Source organism: Leptopilina boulardi, unplaced genomic scaffold (genome assembly GCF_019393585.1).
Source record: "Leptopilina boulardi isolate dan_hultmark-lab unplaced genomic scaffold, ZJU_Lbou_2.1 LbouV2_305, whole genome shotgun sequence".
Lineage (NCBI taxonomy): Eukaryota > Metazoa > Arthropoda > Insecta > Hymenoptera > Figitidae > Leptopilina > Leptopilina boulardi.
The window spans coordinates 2,219,925-2,239,496 of record NW_026137869.1 but is presented as its reverse complement, the minus strand read 5'-3'; the positions used below and the strand labels follow the sequence as shown (position 1 = coordinate 2,239,496).

The 19,572-nt window shown below is 25.3% G+C and overlaps 4 protein-coding genes across 7 annotated transcripts in view; all 4 read right to left on the bottom strand.

Annotated features, from left to right (window-relative positions):
• LOC127283097 (AT-rich interactive domain-containing protein 5B-like) overlaps nt 1–19,572 on the bottom strand; it is a 230,308-nt gene that overhangs the window by 126,406 nt on the left and 84,330 nt on the right. The window lies entirely within an intron of this gene.
• Nucleotides 224–4,352, bottom strand: LOC127283103 (phenoloxidase-activating factor 2). Of its 2 annotated transcripts, none has more exons than XM_051307784.1 (7): nt 4,213–4,352; nt 2,065–2,153; nt 1,687–1,957; nt 1,309–1,620; nt 950–1,218; nt 663–823; nt 224–575 (listed from the first exon to the last, which is right to left on the bottom strand). In XM_051307784.1, exons 2-7 carry the CDS (start codon nt 2,135–2,137, stop codon nt 372–374), a joined length of 1,290 nt encoding a protein of 429 aa, XP_051163741.1. In that variant the 5' UTR covers nt 2,138–2,153; nt 4,213–4,352; the 3' UTR covers nt 224–371. The 2 variants fall into 2 exon arrangements, with proteins under 2 accessions (XP_051163741.1, XP_051163742.1); XM_051307785.1 differs by lacking the exon at nt 4,213–4,352 and adding an exon at nt 2,929–2,947.
• On the bottom strand, nt 4,480–9,450 carry LOC127283101 (uncharacterized). The gene is made up of 6 exons (XM_051307782.1): nt 9,092–9,450; nt 7,918–9,032; nt 6,018–6,177; nt 5,684–5,955; nt 5,219–5,436; nt 4,480–5,131 (listed from the first exon to the last, which is right to left on the bottom strand). The coding sequence occupies exons 1-6, from the start codon at nt 9,427–9,429 to the stop codon at nt 5,018–5,020; spliced, it is 2,217 nt and encodes a 738-aa protein (XP_051163739.1). The 5' UTR covers nt 9,430–9,450; the 3' UTR covers nt 4,480–5,017.
• On the bottom strand, nt 10,852–15,179 carry LOC127283105 (nanos homolog 1). 3 transcript variants are annotated; one of them, XM_051307789.1, is made up of 4 exons: nt 15,063–15,179; nt 14,709–14,959; nt 12,863–13,079; nt 10,852–12,576 (listed from the first exon to the last, which is right to left on the bottom strand). In XM_051307789.1, the coding sequence occupies exons 1-4, from the start codon at nt 15,077–15,079 to the stop codon at nt 12,426–12,428; spliced, it is 636 nt and encodes a 211-aa protein (XP_051163746.1). In that variant the 5' UTR covers nt 15,080–15,179; the 3' UTR covers nt 10,852–12,425. The 3 variants fall into 3 exon arrangements, with proteins under 3 accessions (XP_051163746.1, XP_051163747.1, XP_051163748.1); XM_051307790.1 differs by having other exon boundaries at nt 14,709–14,956; nt 15,063–15,161; XM_051307791.1 differs by having other exon boundaries at nt 15,058–15,082.

Sequence of the window (19,572 nt, the reverse complement as noted above, 5' to 3'; positions counted from 1 at the left end):
TATATTTTTTAATTTCTTAAGGTATATTTCAATTTTTTAATTATAACATTATACATATTTATGAATTAAATTACAAAAATACACAATAAGTTTCTGTTACTTATTGTAAATTTATAATAAAAAAGCTTTTGAGCTGTTTTTTAGAATTTTATAAAAATATCAAATGTTGATATATAGTAGATAAATATGATAGAAGATGAGAATGATAATCTTATATTAAATATAAGAGAGGAATTTTTTTTAGTTTATTGCATCTAAATTTACAGTCTTCGTAATTTGTTTTCTCGTTAATTTGAATTTTTTTTTTTTAAATCATTGAAATTAATTGATAATTTGAAATTTCAAGTCAAATTTTGAAGAGAACATTTTTTTTATGGCTGATATTGATAACTGGATCGATCTAAATTATAGTAGACAATTTGTTCGTCAATCCAATGACGTGCACTTGCAATTTTTGCATAAACTCCAGGAACATTATTTTCCGCACAACCAATACCCCAGGCAACAATACCTGCTTGAACATATCGACTTGGATCATTAGACAAAGGACAAACCAAAGGACTTCCTCCGTCACCCTAAAATTTAAATATTATTTATTTCTATTTTACTTTTTTTTTTTTTGAAAAATTAATAAAAATTTAATTTTTCGAATTATTTAATACCTTGCAAGTATCTTTTCCTTCTCCGCCAGCACATATGAAAGTTTGATGGAGATTAAAATATTTCCCAAGTCTCGTGTTTCTCAATGAATTTTGACATGTATTATGTGGCACTATTGGCAATTCAACTTTTTTCAAAATAACCTGATATTTTCCTTCTTTACCTAAAATTATTTAATTTTTAATTGTTAATAATTTATAATAATTGTCGTTAATTTTTAATTATTATTTTTGTTTCTTTTTTTTTTTTATGAAAAATTGTTTTGTAATTTATGAATATTATTACACACCGAAAACATCTTTGCCCCAACCGCTTGCGAAACATCGTGCTCCATCGAATTCATCACCTTCATTAGGAAGACAAACAACATCAACATTTTCTGCAAGATCAACCGGCGTTTTAAGAATTAAAAGAGCAAAATCATTGTATAATGCTCCTGAATGGAAACCCTCGTGTACAACAACGGCTTGAACTTCACGATCTTGATGTGGATATATCTCATTTTTCGTTTGTGTATCCCATTCACCGGCACGAACTTTAAATGAACTTGCTTCTTTTCTACAAAATAAAATAAGAGAAACATTTAAAAAAAAAAAATAAAATTGAATATTTATCTTTGAAATAAGGCAAATTTAAATTTTCAATTACCCATTGACACAATGAGCGGCTGTAAGAACGGCTTGTCGATGAATAAGAGCGCCTCCACATTGATAAAAATTGACTTTTTGGCCAGTATTACTAAAATCTTCTTCTCGCAAAATAGCCACCATCCATGGAAATTCGCCAAATTGAGCTTCATTGTCTTTATAGCCAGTTATACGAAATCCAACACCGTCTGGATTACGTTGACCGCAACCCTTACGAACTTGTGGGGGTGGTGTGATTTTATCTTTTGGATCTTTAATGACATCGGGAATTTTGCAACATATATCTAAATACGCTTCGCAAACTCCTTGAATTCTGAAAAGAATTTAATTAAATATTTAATAAATTATATTTACTATTTTTGGTAAAACAATTACAAACCTAATATCGATAATTCCAATTCCATTGTCTATGATTGTATTATTTTGACATTGATAATAAGGAACGCATTCGCAATCATCTGGTTTATTATTTTTTTGAGTATCAGTGCCAAGAATTGTTGTCGGTGTGGGATTTCCTAAATTTTGTTTAGGATTAAATACACTGTCAATTAAATCGTCTAAATTTGCATTTTCACCGGTGGAACTTGTTGCTGGTTGAGAAGCTTTTCCCTGATTAAATACATTGTCAACTAATGTATCCAAATTTCCACCTAAAAAATAAATAAATTTAAATAATTTAAATCAATTTTGTCAAATTTTTGATATCTAATGAAATTCAAGAAAATTAATTATTAATTAATTAAAATTATAAAATTACCAGAACTTTGTTGAGGAGCTGCTGAACAAATTCCAATGAGGAAGAAAATTGACGTGGCACGTAAGAACCACATGTTTGAAAATTTACGACTGCAAAATAAAAAATAAATCATTTTCAAAATGATGAAATCAACGATAATAAATTGTATAAAAAAAAACTGGAAACGTCAATTTACAATTTATTAAATTGTTCATTATTTTTCATTTTTCATATTATAAGAATTTTCAAAGAATCATTAATGTATTATAAAAAAAAATTTCATAATTTACATTAAGTGATTCTTCAAAATTCATGTTTGTAATTTGAATTTCTGATAAACAGTTTAATAAACGGAAAAATTCGAAGAGAATATAATTCTAAATCTATTGTAGTAAAGAAAATTTTTCACTGATTAAAAAGCCAAATTCTTAAAATCTGCGAACGTAACAATTAAAAACAAAAAAAATTTTAGTTTACAAAAATAAATTATTTCTATTTTTTGAAAGTATTTTAATAAAAAAAATTTTTGTATATAAAAAAGAACGTTTTTTCTAAATTTTGAGAATTTACTGATCAGCGAAGAAATATTTTAAAATTCAACAGACAAAATAAAAGATTAGAAGGTCATTTGACGCTTTGAGAGCATGTCTCTAAAAATGTCGTAATCTTTATATTTAAATTCTCACATTATCAGTGAAAGTAACAAATAATGATTTAATAATTTTTTAGACAATTTTATAATTAGAATAAAAACAAAGATAATTTAGATAAAAGTACAAAAAAAAAATATTAGTTTTGGATTATAAAATTAATTAATTTGAACTAAAAATAAAAAAAAAATTCTACGAAATGAACTCAGCAACAGATGCATAAAAAAAGTCTGACTTCGATCGTGAGCGTCAGGTAAATTAAGAGGGAAATCCCCGAATTTTGTGAAACACCGGTTAAAGCAGGTAATTCATTTGTAACCTCGACCTGCAAAAAAAATCTCATACAAATTTCAACACTACTTTTAAAAAAAAAATTATTTCAAAATAAAACTTAGAAATTTATTTCATCAAAAATTTTGTCTCCACAATTAAATTGAAATTGTTTAAATTAATTACATCGAATTTGTATTTAAATTTAAATTCAAATCAATGAATTTATTTACATTGAAACACATTTAATTAATTTATATTTATATATTGAAATCGACTTTTAATATTTACGCTTTAAATGAATAATTACCCACCGTACGTATAAAAAAATATAATTTGAATGAGTAATAGAAACTTAATTTTGTTTCACCTTGTATAGGTGTTTGAGAAAAAAAATTTCATGTTTTTGAATACAAAGACAAAACAATGAGTTGAATTAATTGGAAAAGGAAATTACTCAGCAGAAAATGATTCTAATTTAAAATTCACAACGTTGAAAATATTAAAAAAAAAAAAGTAGTCAAATCCAGAAATATAACATACACACACAATAAATAAAACACCTTTCCGCATTGATAATACGTCATTCATAAAAATTACGTTTGAAATTTGTTTTCCACTTTTTGAAAAATTATTTTCCCCTAGTGATACTTTTTTTACAATAATATCACAAGGTGAAAAATTCAATTAATTTTTTAACTTTATTTGGATTTTAAATTATTTATACAACGTAGAAATATTGAGGTATATTTTGTCATTAATTTCAATTAGAAATAAAGAAAACTTGAGTAATTCTCTATAATAAAAAATATTATTAAGATAAAAATGTTCACGACATTGAAAAAATGCAATATAATTGTATAAATCGCACATGACACCGTACTTTATATTGATGAAAACCGGTCGGAAACCGGTACGTAATTATCAAGATCAAAATAGTCTTCATACAAACTTCTTATTCTCAATGCTTGATGATTTTATAATTCACCTTTTTTTTTGTATTAAAAATATTTAATTAAAATATAAAATTAATTAGCGGAATAAGAATTAGAAACTAATTATTTTCATTAAAAACTTTTATGAATATTTGTTTTTAAATGTTTGAAAATTTGTTTTCCCCATAATAGACATTAGTAATTTAATAGTTACAGGAAAATAGTAAAAAAATCAAATAAAAAGTGATTTTTAAAAAGAATTGTAAGATTTATTTTATTGTTTAGAAAAAATAAATTTTAATTTGATTACTCACCAGTAACTAAGATTGACTTGGAAAAGACTTAAAGCGTCTTTACCGAGACCTGGATGAGGACTGAGTTCTTTAAGTGTTCAATCTGAAATCATTGGCATCCCTACTTTTGCACATACAGTTGAATAGAATCCTTTCCCTTCCTTGAAGACGATTTAAACACGTGACGTTAGTGTCTCTACAAAATGTTTATTCGAAGCTTTGGAAAGGCCGCGAGAGGAATTGTGATTTTTCCTTGACATCTCTGAATAAAAATATAACTTTCCGGTATTTCCGGAACGGTTACTTTTTTTTTCGTTAAATTATAAAATGTGATTCATAATCGAGAAAAGCTAAAAAAGAAAAAGAAAATGTGACAAGAAGATAAGATAGAAAAAAAAGAATTTTTTCCCACAAATTTTTATTTAATATTAAAAAAAATTAATTTAAAAATTGTAAATTAATCTGCAAATATAAGTAAAATCCCGAACTTATTAAGAGCAGGTCAAGGTAGTCGACTGAAATTTTGCATATATTATTAAACATTATAAACACTTATCTGAAACAAGTTTAATCGTTATAGTATAATATTATTTGTATTTCCTTTATCCTTCAAAATTAATAGCGTACAATTAATTTATTATAAATATTCTTCGTAATTTCGCAGAAAATCGAATTTAAGTTTCATTACTTATTGACGCATTATTATAAATATATAATTATAAATCGAATACGTAAAAATAAAAACGTTTTCTTAAATAAATTATTATAAAAATTATTGCGGACTAGATTCAACTCACTTAATTGCAAATAAATTAATTATTAAAATTTATACTCCGTAATTAGCAATTTGTTCATCGATCCATAATTTATGTTTAGCGACACTTGCATAAACTGCAGGATTTCGTGTACCACATCCTATACCCCAGGATACAATTCCAACCTGAGAAATTTATCAACAACTTTGAAATTGAATTCATTTTTTTTTTTTGTAAATTCCAAGAATTTTTTATATTTAAAAAAAAAATACCTGTACATATTGTCCCGTGGTCATTGGACAAACCAAAGGACCTCCTCCATCTCCTCTGCAAGTATCTCGACTACCTTCTCCTCCAGCACAAATAAAACTTCCATGAAGTATAAAATATTCTCCCAATCTCGTTTTTCGCAAACGATTTTGACATTCCTCATTATCAATTAATGGCAAATCAATTTTTCTCAAAACCGATTGATACTCGCCATCAGAACCTTAATTAAAAATCAAAATTTTACATAATTAAAAAGCTCTCTTTCGATACATATTGAAATTTTTAATTACATTAAGTAATATTGTTATATAATATTAAAAAAAAGTAAATAAAATTTTAAATTGGAAAGTTGTAAACAAAAAATTCTGTTTTTACCGATATTATTAAATTAGATACCTTGAAATTATGCGTGTCTTAAGAAATATTGAAATATATAATTAAATGATAATTTTTGATGATTTTCTTACCAAATGCACTACGACCCCATCCGGTAGCATAACATCTTGTTCCAGAACTAAATTCTTGTTCTTGAAATGCTAAACATATTGGCATTACGTTAATCGAATAAGTAACGGCCTTTTTCAAAAGTAATATTGCCACATCATGATATAATGCAGCGTTAAAAAAATCTGGATGTATAATCACTGTCTCTATTTCAATCTCTTGAAAAGGCAATGGCTCTTCAATTGTCTTTGTATCCCACTCTCCAAAACGAGCGATTAAATTGCTAACACTCCGACTAAAAATAGAAAATCATAATTAATTAATTAATTAATTTGAAACAAAAAAAAAAAGACTTACTTTTGAATGCAGTGTCCGGCGGTGAGTACAATTTTAGAATTAATCATCGATCCTCCACAAAGAAATGCATCATCTCGTCCAAAATATCGAAGTAAAATGGCCACCATCCATGGAAATTCTGCAAAATATGTTCTTCCGGAAGTTACTGGAAAAGGTTCCTCTACAAATAGAATTTACAATATTAGTTTCCCTCTAATAGCATAAAAAAATATTTTACAATTCCAAAAACGATATTTCGACATGGAAAATGAATTTTAAGTTCGAAAAACAATTTTTCAATTTGGAAAATCATTTCTCAGTTCGAAAAACGATTTTTCGATTCAAAAAATACTTTTAAAATTCAATAAACAATTTTTTGATTCGAAAATGATTTTTCATTAGAGAAAATTAATTTTTAGTCTTAAAAAATGATTTACAGTTCAAATAATGATTATTCAATGTTAGAAATATTATTTTCCAATTCAGAAAGTAATTTATTCATTTGGAAAATCATTTCTCAGTTCGAAAAACGATTTTTCGATTCAAAAAATACTTTTATAATTCGATAAACAATTTTTTGATCAATCAAATGATTTTTCAGTAGGGAAAATTATTTCTCGAACTGGAAAATGATTATTCGAGGCTAGAAAATTTTTTTTCCATTTCAGAAAGTAAATTATTTTGTACTTCAAAAATAAATTTTTTTTAATCCGGAAAATCAGTTTTAAGTTCGACAACCGATTTTTCAATTCACGATTTTTTTAATTCGATAAACAATTTTTTGATTCGAAAATGATTTTTAGACACACCAAATGATTTTTCATTAGAGAAAATTAATTTTTAGTCTAAAAAAATGATTTACAGTTCAAAGAATGATTATTCAATGCTAGAAATATTATTTTCCAATTCAGAAAGTAATTTTTCAAATTGGAAAATCATTTCTCATTTCGAAAAACGATTTTTCGATTGAAAAAATACTTTTAAAATTCGATAAACAATTTTTTGATTAACCAAATGATTTTTCAGTAGGGAAAATTATTTCTCGATCTAGAAAATGATTATTCGATGCTAGAAATTTTTTTTTACATTTCAAAAAGTAAATTATTTTGTACTTCAAAAATAAATTTTCTTTAATCCGGAAAATCAGTTTTAAGTTCGAAAACCGATTTTTCAATTCACAAAATAATTTTTTTAATTCGATAAACAATTTTTTGATTCGAAAATGATTTTTAGATACACCAAATGATTTTTCATTAGAGAAAATTATTTTTTAGTCTAAAAAAAATGATTTACAGTTCAAAGAATGATTATACAATCCTAGAAATATTATTTTCCAATTCAGAAAGTAATTTATTTATTTGAAAAATCATTTTTCAGTGCGAAAAACGATTTTTCGATTCAAAAAATACTTTTAAAATTCGATAAACAATTTTTTGATCAACCAAATGATTTTTTAGTAGGGAAAATTATTTCTCGATCTGGAAAATGATTATTCGATGCTAGAAATTTTTTTTTTCCACTTCAGAAAGTAAATTATTTTGTACTTCAAAAATAAATTTTCTTTAATCCGAAAAATCAGTTTTAAGTTCGACAACCGATTTTTCAATTCACGATTTTTTTAATTCGATAAACAATTTTTTGATTCGAAAATGATTTTTAGATACACCAAATGATTTTTCATTAGAGAAAATTATTTTTTAATCTAAAAAAATGATTTACAGTTCAAAGAATGATTATTCAATGCTAGAAATATTATTTTCCAATTCAAAAAGTAATTTATTCATTTGGAAAATTATTTTCCACTACAAAAAACAATTCTTCGATACGAAAAATCAGTTTTAAGTTCGAAACTCTCCAAAAATCATTATTCAATCCAAAAAATAAATGAAATTGTCAGTTAAAAAATAAAAAAAAATATTACCTGGTGCAAAAATATTAGTCGAAAATCCACATTGACTATCAAAAAATACACTATTTCCTGCTACAGTAGCAGTAGCGATAGTTGATGCACCAATGATTCTGCAACAAACTTCACCTTCATTTTTACATAATGCAAAACCAGCATCAATTCCCTCGTATCCTTCTTGATAGACAACATTTTCCCCAGGACAAATCGATGATTGAACACATTTACATGCATCCTGTGTTCCAGAAAATAGAATACCATCCTGATTATTAATTTGCATATTATCAGCAGAGAGTAATTGTGGTTTTGATTGTGTGAAAATAACTTTGCAACATGTTTCATGAAGATTTGGACAAAAACTTCCAACTGGAACCAATGTACCCGTACTGAACAGTGGATTAAAACTACCAGTGCCACTTATTGCAATATAACCAAGAATATTGCATTGTATATTCGGAATGCAAATGCACGTTTGTCCTGGCATAAAATTCATTTGTTCAGATGAAATTTGACTTTGAACTTGAGGCCAAGTGGGTAGAGTTGGTGAATTCATGGCAAGTGTATTTGGTCGTGGATCCAATGATGGTAGACGTATAGTTGCAATTGGAGAAGGACGAGGTGCTGCGCCTGTTGGTATATTTGGATAGGGAAAAACTTTACAGCAAATTTGATTAGGTAAAAGGCAAACTTGATTTTGTCTTGGATTCAATGGATTTAATGGATTTGTACCGGGATAAGTGGTTATTGGATTGCCAACAATATAACCGTTTACACATTGAAATGTATAAACGCAGAGGCAATAATTGGGTGGGAAAAATGTTGGTTGTACCGTTGGTGGACGAGTTGGTCTTGGAGTCATTGTTGGCGGTGGCGTTGGTCTCGGAGTTGGTCTGGGAGTTGGTGCCGGAGTTGGCGCTGGTGTTGGTGCAGGAGTTGGTGCAGGAGTTGGCGCTGGTGTTGGTGCCGGTGTTGGCGCTGGCGTTGGTGCCGGAGTTGGCGCTGGTGTTGGTGCCGGCGTTGGAGCTGGTGTTGGTGCCGGAGTCATTGTCGGCGGTGGCGTTGATGTAGTTGTGGTTGACACAATTCTCAAATAACAACAAACTTCAAAATTTCCAGTACATTGACGAGATCTGAAAAAAAATATACTTAATTTTACAGAATTTAATTCTAAAAAAAAATTAATACATACCGAACATCGAGAGGTCCCAACATTCCGGTGAGAATGATATTATTATTGATATCACACTGATAGTAGGGAACACAAATACATCCAGGTGGACCAACAGTGGTGGTGGTTTGAATTTTTTCCAATTGTTTTAATTTATAAAGTTTGTGTTTCAATAAATGGAGAAAAAATAATCCTGAAGAACCGCCAAATCTTAAGTCGCCTTCAACCGGTGGATAAAGATTTGGATCAAAAGATGTTAAATTTGTTTCTGAAATTTGTTGTTCATCTTCTAAACTAACATCGTTTATCATTAATATTGTCATTAGTAAAAAAAATCGCAACATGCCACTCGAAGTCATTGTTTCAATATGACGTAATTTTGAGGATGCTGATGCCTTTTATAAACTATGTCGGATGTTTGGTAATCCCTTGAATTTTATAAAGAATACATATATGCCAAATCAGATCAACATATATTGGATATATATATGTATATTGTCTAACGTCGACACGTCTCGTTGATCACATATTCCCTCTAATCTAAAACCTAGCTGAGATAATTACTCTCTGTTATAATATTCGTACCTGGCACATTTTTGCCAATTATTACATTTTTTTCCGAATGTTTCGTTTCTTCTCATTGTAATATTTATAATAAACATTTGTAAAAATTTAGAAAAATAAAATAGAAATCAATATTTATAGAAATAAATTCTCTTTGTTATAAATATTTGCTATTTTATTTTAATTTAACGAAATTAAAAATAAAATAGCAATATTAAATTCTACAACTTTTCTGTAAACTAACTTGATGGAAACTGACAAACCCTTTTTTTTTATGTCATACCTATGCGGACATTATTCGCATTATTATCTTTGGCAAAGAATTTATAAACACATTTACCGCGAATCTATTTACATGAACTCATTCTGATATAAACGTAATAATTTGTTCACATTAAAAAATTTATATTGCTACATTATCGATTACATTTATTTAATCGTATAATGTAAAAAAACACGTGATAATAGTAATTAAAATTTAATTTCCAATAAAAAGTTTTAGTTTTAGCGGAAATTCATTTAATATATTGAAAGGAAAAAAAAAACTAAATGAAAAGTCAAATATAATGTACAAAATTTTTTTTATTGTTAAATATTCATTATTTAAACATTCATCATTTAAACGAAAGACAAAATACATTGAGGTATATAATTATTATAATCAAAAAGTTAATATCGACGTACAAAGAAATTGTAAAATCAAAGTAAAAGGCGATTATAAAATCGTACCCATATAATTATATATTAATTATATTGATACAAAAAACGTGAAGAGGATTAAATTTTATACAATTCTGTTTTGAGCATTAAACTGCAAATTGAAATATAGAAAATGTTATAATTAATTATATTCGATTTCTTGTTTTCATTATTTCGTAAATTATTATTTTTTTTTTTTCAATGTAAAACTTTCATTATACATTAATAATTATTATCTTATCAATATATATATATACCATGAAAATACATATCAAATAATTGACATGTCAAAAAAGAAAAATTTGAAAAAAAATAAATATTTTTCATTTACTTTTATCGCCGATAATTAATAAAAGAAAAAAAATATATAATTTTTAAATAAAAATTTTTCTTTTTGTTTTTTGTACAAATTAGTTGAATATGCATTTTATTATTTTATTTATTTAGTTGCACGGACATGACATTGTGTTAAGTTATAAATGTGTAAATTTTTCTTTCTCTTCTTCTATTTGAAACCAAAAAAAAAAAAAAAAAAAAAAATTAACTTCACACATTTTTGAGAAATAAAAAAACAAAAAAAAAATGTCAAACTTTTAAATAAGTCAAAAAGGCATATGCTCCTAATACGTGGAAAGAAATCAGAACCCCATTTATGGTTTAAAATGTAAATAAACTGTCCTACCTACAGTACATATTGTTTGGATGACCTCCAATGTACTGAAAATTCGTCTTTAAAGACATTTTGAGAATCATAAATCTTTATCTGCTATAAGTCTCGAAACCGAGAAATAAAATAAAATGGAAATATGAAACTGGTCACTGACAAACATTTTCATATTTTATCTTGTTATGGGTTTTAAATCGTTTTTCTATTTTATAAATTATTATTAATTTTTTTTTCTGTAATTTTTCATGATTAAATGGATAATTAGAAACAATTTAATTATTATTTCTTAATGAAATAAGTACATGATCTATTATTTAATTAGTATATATCTTCTTTCACACATTAATTAAAGTAAAAAAAAAAAAAGAACCTTTTTAGTATAGATTTTTTCGACATCTAACTAAAAAGAAAAAAAAACAGAAAATTCATGCATATTAAAAAATATCAAAAAGCACTTTCATTTTCAAAATTATAAATTATTTTAAATCTATTTATTTCACTATGTATTTAAATTTTAATCAAGATTTGATCTTTGAATGAAAATTTGCTATTTAATGGGAAATTATTTGTAATTTTTTTTATTCTTTGTTAATATATGACAAAGAAAATTTTATTAGTTTTTAATTTATTTGAAAAAAAATTTCTTTTTTAATACTTTGAACCTGCAAAATATAAATTTTCAAAATTAATTAGAAAATTAGCATTTTTAGAAAATGTAATTTCTCTTTTTTTATAATTGAAATATTAGTAAGTTTCGTAATCAAATAAAAATATAAATAATTTTTACATTATACAAGGAATTATTGTCAAATTTCAGTGCCATTTGATTATTGTTCTCTTTTAATAAAATTTGTTAATGTTCATTGTCATGAAATTTGTTTTTCTTTTTTTTAAATCGTCAAAAATCAAAATTTCAAATACTTCGATTGCAAAAAATAATTGAACATTCAAAAACTTAATTATTTTGTTTTTAATTTAACTGATTTTTTTTTTCTTTTACGATTGAATACTTGGTATTCAAAAAATTGACAAATTTATATGTATATATATATATATATAATGGGCGTATTATATCAAAATATATCAAAATCCGTAACACATGATCAAGCCGTGCAACATTTTTTTTTATCTCAATTCGAGAATATAACTTGATAAATTTTTTTTCTTTTGATAAATAACTTCTCAACTTATATATTAATTAAATGCATTAATTAATCTAATTTTTGGAGAATAAAAAAAAATTGTTTACGAGTCGACTAAATGCCAATATTTTTCAAATTTCTAAATTTCATTTGAAAATCGAAAAATATTGCGCACACTTGTAAGACAATTTTCCAATTAAGATTATAATGCATTAACTTAAATTCTATTAATAATTAACGTATAATTAATAATACTTGAGAAGAAAAGAATGTCGTTGAAATCTTATTTCGACCGGCCTTTCTTTCCGCTGCTGTTTCGCAACGTTTTCAATGCCGAAACAATTGGCACTCCGGAAGGTTTTGGATTTTTAGGACAATACTTGAGTGTATGTGAATCATCCCCAAGTGCCTGACAAATGGGACATTGGTACCTTCTGTAAAAAAAAATGGGTTTTTATTATTCACATATTTATTTTCCTTTTTTTTTTTTTTTGTAAACTCAAAACCCCTTTTTTATGATCATGGGCCTCTCTATACAATATAATAATGCAAATAGAATTTTCCAATTTTAGGCTGGAAAATTTCGTTTTATTGCAGACAAATTTAAAGAAAGGGTATTTTTAAGAAATGAATTTATAAAATTCTAAAGTATGAAAATAAATAGAAGAATGAAACACATGTTTCTAAACACAAGAGCAACAAGAATAATTATTTTATTACCTTAAAATTGGACAGACGACTTTGCCATCGCCATCTTTAAGAATATGACTCTTGTAATACATCGGTTGTTCACCGTTATTTTTGCAAAAAACACATTCCGTCGGAAGTGGTTTTTTATTTTTTCGCCTCCTTGGCAAAGGTTTCGGGGTGTCCTCTTCATTGTCAGACAAGAATTCATAATCCCTCCCATTTGATCTAAATTCGTCCATCACATCGGCTAAAAAAATTTTAAACCATTGCTTTCTCAATTACAAAAAAAAAACAGTATTTCTTTATATTAAAAAGAAAATAATTAAAAGGGTTAATTGACAAAAATTTATTCTCAAAATTAGAAAGATATTTTTCAAAATATAACAAATACTGAGTATATATATATATATATATTGGTGAATCAGTGAAGTTTGAATATTTCTTATAAACAATCAATTAAACGCACGAGTTCGTCGAAAAGATATATATTTATTTTCAAAATCTGATCTAAAGGAATAAATCCTGATTAGAAATACAAATAGGATCTCAATTTTCCATACATATGATCATTTCGAAATAATAAACATTTAGACATTAAGATAAATTTCAAATTACTTTATAGTTGACTTATTTTGAAAATAATGCACAATTTCGTTATTATATGTTTATATCGTAATCTACACATTGTTATTATTATTATTTCTATATTCTTTGATCAAGAAAAAGTCAACTATTAAAATTACTAAATATTAAAAATTTTTTTTAAATTGCACACAAAAAATTACTCATAATTTCATATTGTAAATAATAGTAGAAAATAAATTTTCACTAAGATAATGACATTTTTTTTTTTCATCCGGACGTTATAAAGAAAAAAAATATTTTAACAGATTTCAGTGGAAGATAAAAAAAAATTTTCGCATTATTCTCTGGTACAAATTAAATTACACAAAAAAAAAAAAAATACTTTAGAATATGTTTACATCTGATAAATAGGTCAGTACCAATTTTTTCTAGCATTCGACGGAAACAAAGCAAAATAGATTCTGTCGCACCAACTTCTCAAACGTAAATACACACAAAAGCGAAAGTTATTTACTTACATATACTAAAAATTTACAAATCTCTTTAAAATTTATTATGAAACAATAAAATTATTCTTATAAAAATTATCAATTTATAAAATTTTACAGAATATTTGAAAATAAAAAGTTCTATAAATTTTGCAAAACTTTAAGGCTATTAACTTTTAATTAGATTTTTGTCATTGAAATATAATCTATCTATATTAATTCAATTCTTTGTTTATCATTGCGAATTAAATCTAAATGAAATCAAACATAATATATTTACCATTTAAATTGTTTGAAAATTTATTATTTTCGACAAATTTCAACGAAATTGAAAAGACCTTTAATAATCTACAGATAATTCCTAATTTTTACTTTATAATTGATAAAATACTAAACAATTAACAAACAAAAACAAAATATAATCATTTCTTCTATGTACGCTTCGGGAAAAAAATCAGGTTAGAAAATAAATGTCAATTTGACAGGCGGAAAAACTATTTTTTAGATTAAAATACACAAAAAAAAAAATTAAGAAAAACTAGACGAATTTTTTTTTTTAAACAATTAAAAGAAACAAAATACAATCAATTATTACAAGTACGGAAGAAATAGAGATTATAAATTTGACACGCGGAGAAAATAAATTTTAAATTCAAAATATGCATAAAATGAAGAAAACAACGATAAATGTGAAAAAATAAATAAAAAACAAGTAGAAAGTAGACAAAAAAAAATGATATATCGATGATGAAGATTCTTAACGAAAAACGTGGACTAGCGAGAAATTGAAAAATTGTACTTACGTTTACATGCTGAACCCCAATTAGCTGTCGCACGAGCATCAGAAATTAATAATCTATTAATTTCATCTTCAAGTGATAAATGAAGAGGAAAAAATTTCGCCGCTTCATTTTCATTTGGTCTTGCATTAATTATCGCTTGTTGTAGCGCATGTTGTTGAGGCCACGGTAATTTTTGTTGCACAAAAGTTGGCTGCACATTTGTGTGAGGTAAAATGATCGTGTGAATTGTATACTTCATCATGTTTGCACTACTAATTATATTGCAAAAAAAAAAAAAATCTTAAAAATTGATTTTAAAAAAAAACTCGCCGCATTAAACACAATTTTCAAAAAAAAAAAAAAAGACTACTTCACTTATTGAAATCTGGCATTCATTTATCCCAGGCTATATGCCGGCCGGCTAAGCGGACTTGAAGAATCTGAAGATGCTACCACCCCTTAAAAGAAAGGAGTAGGGAGAGAAAAGAGACTCCGACCAATAGAAATTGATTCTCAATTCCAGGAATATGCGTAATTTTCCCAAGAATATTAAATAACACTAATTTCCAATGAATTTTCTTCTATTAGGTAAGTTTGGCTTTTAAATATCTTGGAAAAATTAAAAGGTACATTCTATTAATTTGCATTATAGCTATGTTTAAAGCGATTTTAAAACAAAAGAAAGTCTATAGGGCAGTTTAATTTTTTGAATTATAATGCGCAGTTACCTCTCACTCCAATGACAAGGTAAACACACCTAATTGGCCAATAGGGAAATATTAGAAAAAAAAAAACTGCTGAGATATATTTAGAATTTGTAACGGACAAAACAGAATGAAAACAAAGAAAAAAAAAAACTGACTGGAAAGTTTTATTGCAGAATGCATTCTCTTTTGCGTATTAGAGAAAATAAATTTACTTAATATTTTAGAAAACAAATATTATTTCTTAATGGTAAATTAAAAAAATATTTCTTTCAACTAAGCGCCATTATTAATTAATTTAAAAATCAAAGGGTTATTTAATAATAGACTAAAATTTTTTCTATGTTAATAAATGAAATTTGAAATTTAGTTTATTAAACCAAAATTTGGAAAATTTATAATTTTGCCAATATATAAATTTAAAAAAATTATAATTTTCCAAAGAGAATAAAAAAAAAAAAAAAAACCATTTTTTGCAAATAAAAAATAATTATTTCACCTGTGCAATGTTTTATGTATAATGTGATTTTTTATGATTATGAAAAATTAAAAACAATTTTTATTTTTTGTGAATGTAATTAAAATGATTGATGAGAAGAGAAGCAAAATTAATTTTATAAATGTAAAAGAAGAAATTAATTAAAATGCACAAATAACAAGGTGAGGTGAATGGCAAAACAGAAAAATGGCACAACTTCTCTATTCTTCATCTTTATTATTATTATTGTGTAAATATGTAGGCACTGAACATAATAATGTTTCATAATTTGTTTACAAACATTTACACTTACTTACTGATCTTTTTCTTTTTTCTTTTTTTTTTTTTGTTCAATCAATGAAAATTCTCTGCGAGTAGAAATTCCCTAATGAATTCTACTTTGTAACCATCTCTCGTAAAAAGCGACTTTCCTTTTAAAAAAATTCCATTTTTTTTTCGTCCCTAGCATTATATGCACTTGATCCAATCTCTATAATTGCGATCTCGATAATATTTTATCAATATATATATATATATATATTTTTTTTTTATATATATACTTTACTTTTATTAAGTATACTTTTTTTTTTTCTTTAATCTCTATTCACTAAATATATTGTTCCTCTATAGTCTAAAAATTACCACGATTATTTCAATAATAATCATAATCATATTTATAATTAAAAAAAAAAATAATTATATAATTAAAATAATTATTAATATTATCATGTGTCGAGTTAGAAAAAAAAATGGGAAGAGAGAGAAAATAAAATTCTACAAAACGCAAACCCTACAAAACTTTGGCTAAGAAATGATATTTCACGCTTTTAGAGAATAATGTCGGATTTTACATATTTTATAGACATTATTCTCTATCGTTGAAATATTTGACTATATAAAACAAAATTAAATAAAAAAGAAATAAAATTACAGTCTCTGGGGGGGTAGGAGAATGTTTTGTGTGTCGTGTAATTTTTTTTTTTTTTTTTTTTTTGGCCATCGGTGAAAAATGAATTTGCTACTTTCGCATTATATATTCACTATTTCCAATTATATTTTATTAAAACTGCTGAAATTTCACGAGAAAATACGAAGGTTTTTTTTTTACATTAAAAAACATTTTTTTTTTCAAAGTGGGTTATTTACAGTTCAAGAAGGTTTGCACTTAAATATTATTATAACTAAGGTAATATTCTCTTTCAAGAAGTATTGCATGTTGCTGACTATTTAAGAAATATCAATCTTTATTTATTATTCCCTCGATAGTCAAAAATAATTGTTCAGTAGAATCAATAAATTTTTTTCGAAAAATGCGAATATACAATAGTACAATAAAAAAAAAAAAAAAAAAAAATTACAATATCTTGAATAATCGGGAATTTCTCAAATTCTTGATTATTTAGTAATTTAATTAATAATTTAATTAATTTTAATCGAATTCTTTTTAAAAATTCAAAAATTGTATAATTTAATTCTGTATCTTTTAATTTTTAGAGTGTCACATAAATTCAAAATCTTTTGTTATTTATACACGCGTTATTCAAATAAAAGATAAACTTTAAGTTCTAAAATAATTTTTTTAATGTAAAAAATAAATTAAATACAGAGACTATTGTGACTTTCTTCACATCTGTCACCATTTCGAATATATACTATATATATAATATAATAGGCTATCGCTATAAAAAAACAAATAAAAATTTCTTAGCACTCGCATACTTGAAAAAAAAAGAGAAAATTTCAATAAAAAATCATTCATTTATTGAATTGAGCAATTAAAAAAAAAAATTACTTGTATTTTTTTTTTTTCATATTTAACGAAGAAAGTCGAATGGCTGCTTTTTATTGTAGAAATTAAAAAGTCCCATTCCTGTTCAATTGTTAATTAGGTACATAAACACGTCCCTTTGTCTTTTTTTTTTAAATTCAATATTTTCAATTATTATAAATATAATAGTTTCAATTAATAGCAAAATTCAAATGGAATTATAAATATAATAGAATTAATATATTAGAATTATAAATATAATGATATTATATTTATGTCCAAAAGTTTGATAATTCTTTTTATTATTATTATTCCCTAAAAAAACCGAAGTTCAAATTTTTATTTCTACTAAATTTTCATAGAATAAAATTTATAAAATTTTTCATAAACATCTATTAAGGCCAGGTCAAAGTCGAATCAGCTGTTCCTTTGAAGTTTCAATGGAACAGCTGACACAACATGGACCTGGCCTTAAATTGCATTTTTATTAGAAAATTTTCAATTAGATAAATTATTTGAATTTTTTTTGTAAATAAATAAAAAATATCGTTTTATAAAAAATTCAAACATGATTTTTTGGGAATATTTTGTTTCGAATTAAGAGTTTATTAAAAATAAAAAAATTTTTTTGAAAAAATTTTTATATCTACTATTTTGTAGTGATTAGCATAATTTGACCAAAAAAAAAAAATAAATTTTACTGTCTTTTTATAAAGATTTATTTCAGCCATATCGTTTTTCCATCGAATAGCATTACTTTTGTTGTTGTTTTTTTTTTATCACCGATGATACATGCGCATATTTTTTTTTTTTCTTTTTCGTGAATTTAATATTAATTTAATGATTTCAGTATGCCGATGTTACGGTGGTCCAATTGGATTAACTATATATATATATATAGTCATTATAAATATATATATATATTATATATAATGGGTCCATACGTCGTATGCGCGTGTAATGCAATGTGTATGATAATGAGAGCGTGTATACTAGGAATGTACATAGTGTACGTAGTTTATAATTAGGTTTGTGTATAAAACGATGATACATACTATTTTATTTCGTTTATATTAAACGACACATAATTATGATATAGATTTTTTTTTTTTTTTTTTTTTTTTAGTCTCATGGTGCGATAGCCGCAATTATGTGGCATCATTTGCCCATAGGCTATAGTCTTGTCCTGTTTTCTCGTACAATGTCAATGCGGTCACGCATCTCCCGATTTTTTAAACAGATACTCCAATTATGATACAAGAATGTCCGAATGAATGGCCTTATTATTTTTTTTTTAACAAAAGTATTCATGAAAAAAAAAACGCTTGACAAATTTTTCGTTTTATTTTTTGTTCTTTTTTTTAATTTACACATTAAACGCTTAAGAAGTGTTTATAAAAACGCTTATTATAAACATACATAAACGCTTAGCAAGCGTTATTTTCTTTTTTTTATATATAAAACGAGCGCCGAAAAAAAATACAATTTAAAAAAATGATAAAAAGCTCTTTTCCACTCGGAGAATCGATATTTAAAATAATAATAATATCCCTTAATTTTAGTCTCTGATATATAAATTGTCTATAAAAAAATAAAAATCAATTTTACAGAAAAATCTTCTTTCTGGATAATTATTGCTTATTTATCCAGATGTCGTTGAAAATAGATTTATGTTACATACAAGTTTCTTTGAAAAAAAGAGTTTTTTTTTTTTTCTCAAATGTCTATAATTTTTCGATCGATCATGGATAAATTGGAATGGAGACGAAAATGTACAGTCCATGATCGATCGCGAGATGACGCAGATTTGTTCCGCTGTGGCTGTGTAGCAAGAATAAATTTAAGGAAACATTTATTTAAAAAAAAAAAAAATAAATAAAAAAAAAGGGGGGGAAACAATAGGATTAAAACGTATCTAGAACAAGTAGTTGCCGC

Coding starts and splice junctions, on each gene's coding strand:
- LOC127283103 (XM_051307784.1), bottom strand. CDS start 2,137: ATGTGGTTCTTACGTGCCACGTCAATTTTCTTCCTCATTGGAATTTGT. Junction 1,958..2,064: donor AGCTCCTCAACAAAGTTCTG/GTAATTTTATAA, acceptor TTTATTTTTTAG/GTGGAAATTTGGATACATTA. Junction 1,219..1,308: donor GCCGCTCATTGTGTCAATGG/GTAATTGAAAAT, acceptor TTTATTTTGTAG/AAAAGAAGCAAGTTCATTTA.
- LOC127283101 (XM_051307782.1), bottom strand. CDS start 9,429: ATGACTTCGAGTGGCATGTTGCGATTTTTTTTACTAATGACAATATTA. Junction 5,956..6,017: donor GCCGGACACTGCATTCAAAA/GTAAGTCTTTTT, acceptor TTCTATTTTTAG/TCGGAGTGTTAGCAATTTAA. Junction 5,132..5,218: donor CCACGGGACAATATGTACAG/GTATTTTTTTTT, acceptor TAAATTTCTCAG/GTTGGAATTGTATCCTGGGG.
- LOC127283105 (XM_051307789.1), bottom strand. Junction 13,080..14,708: donor TTGGGGTTCAGCATGTAAAC/GTAAGTACAATT, acceptor AAATTTTTTTAG/CCGATGTGATGGACGAATTT. Junction 12,577..12,862: donor GTCGTCTGTCCAATTTTAAG/GTAATAAAATAA, acceptor TTTTTTTTACAG/AAGGTACCAATGTCCCATTT.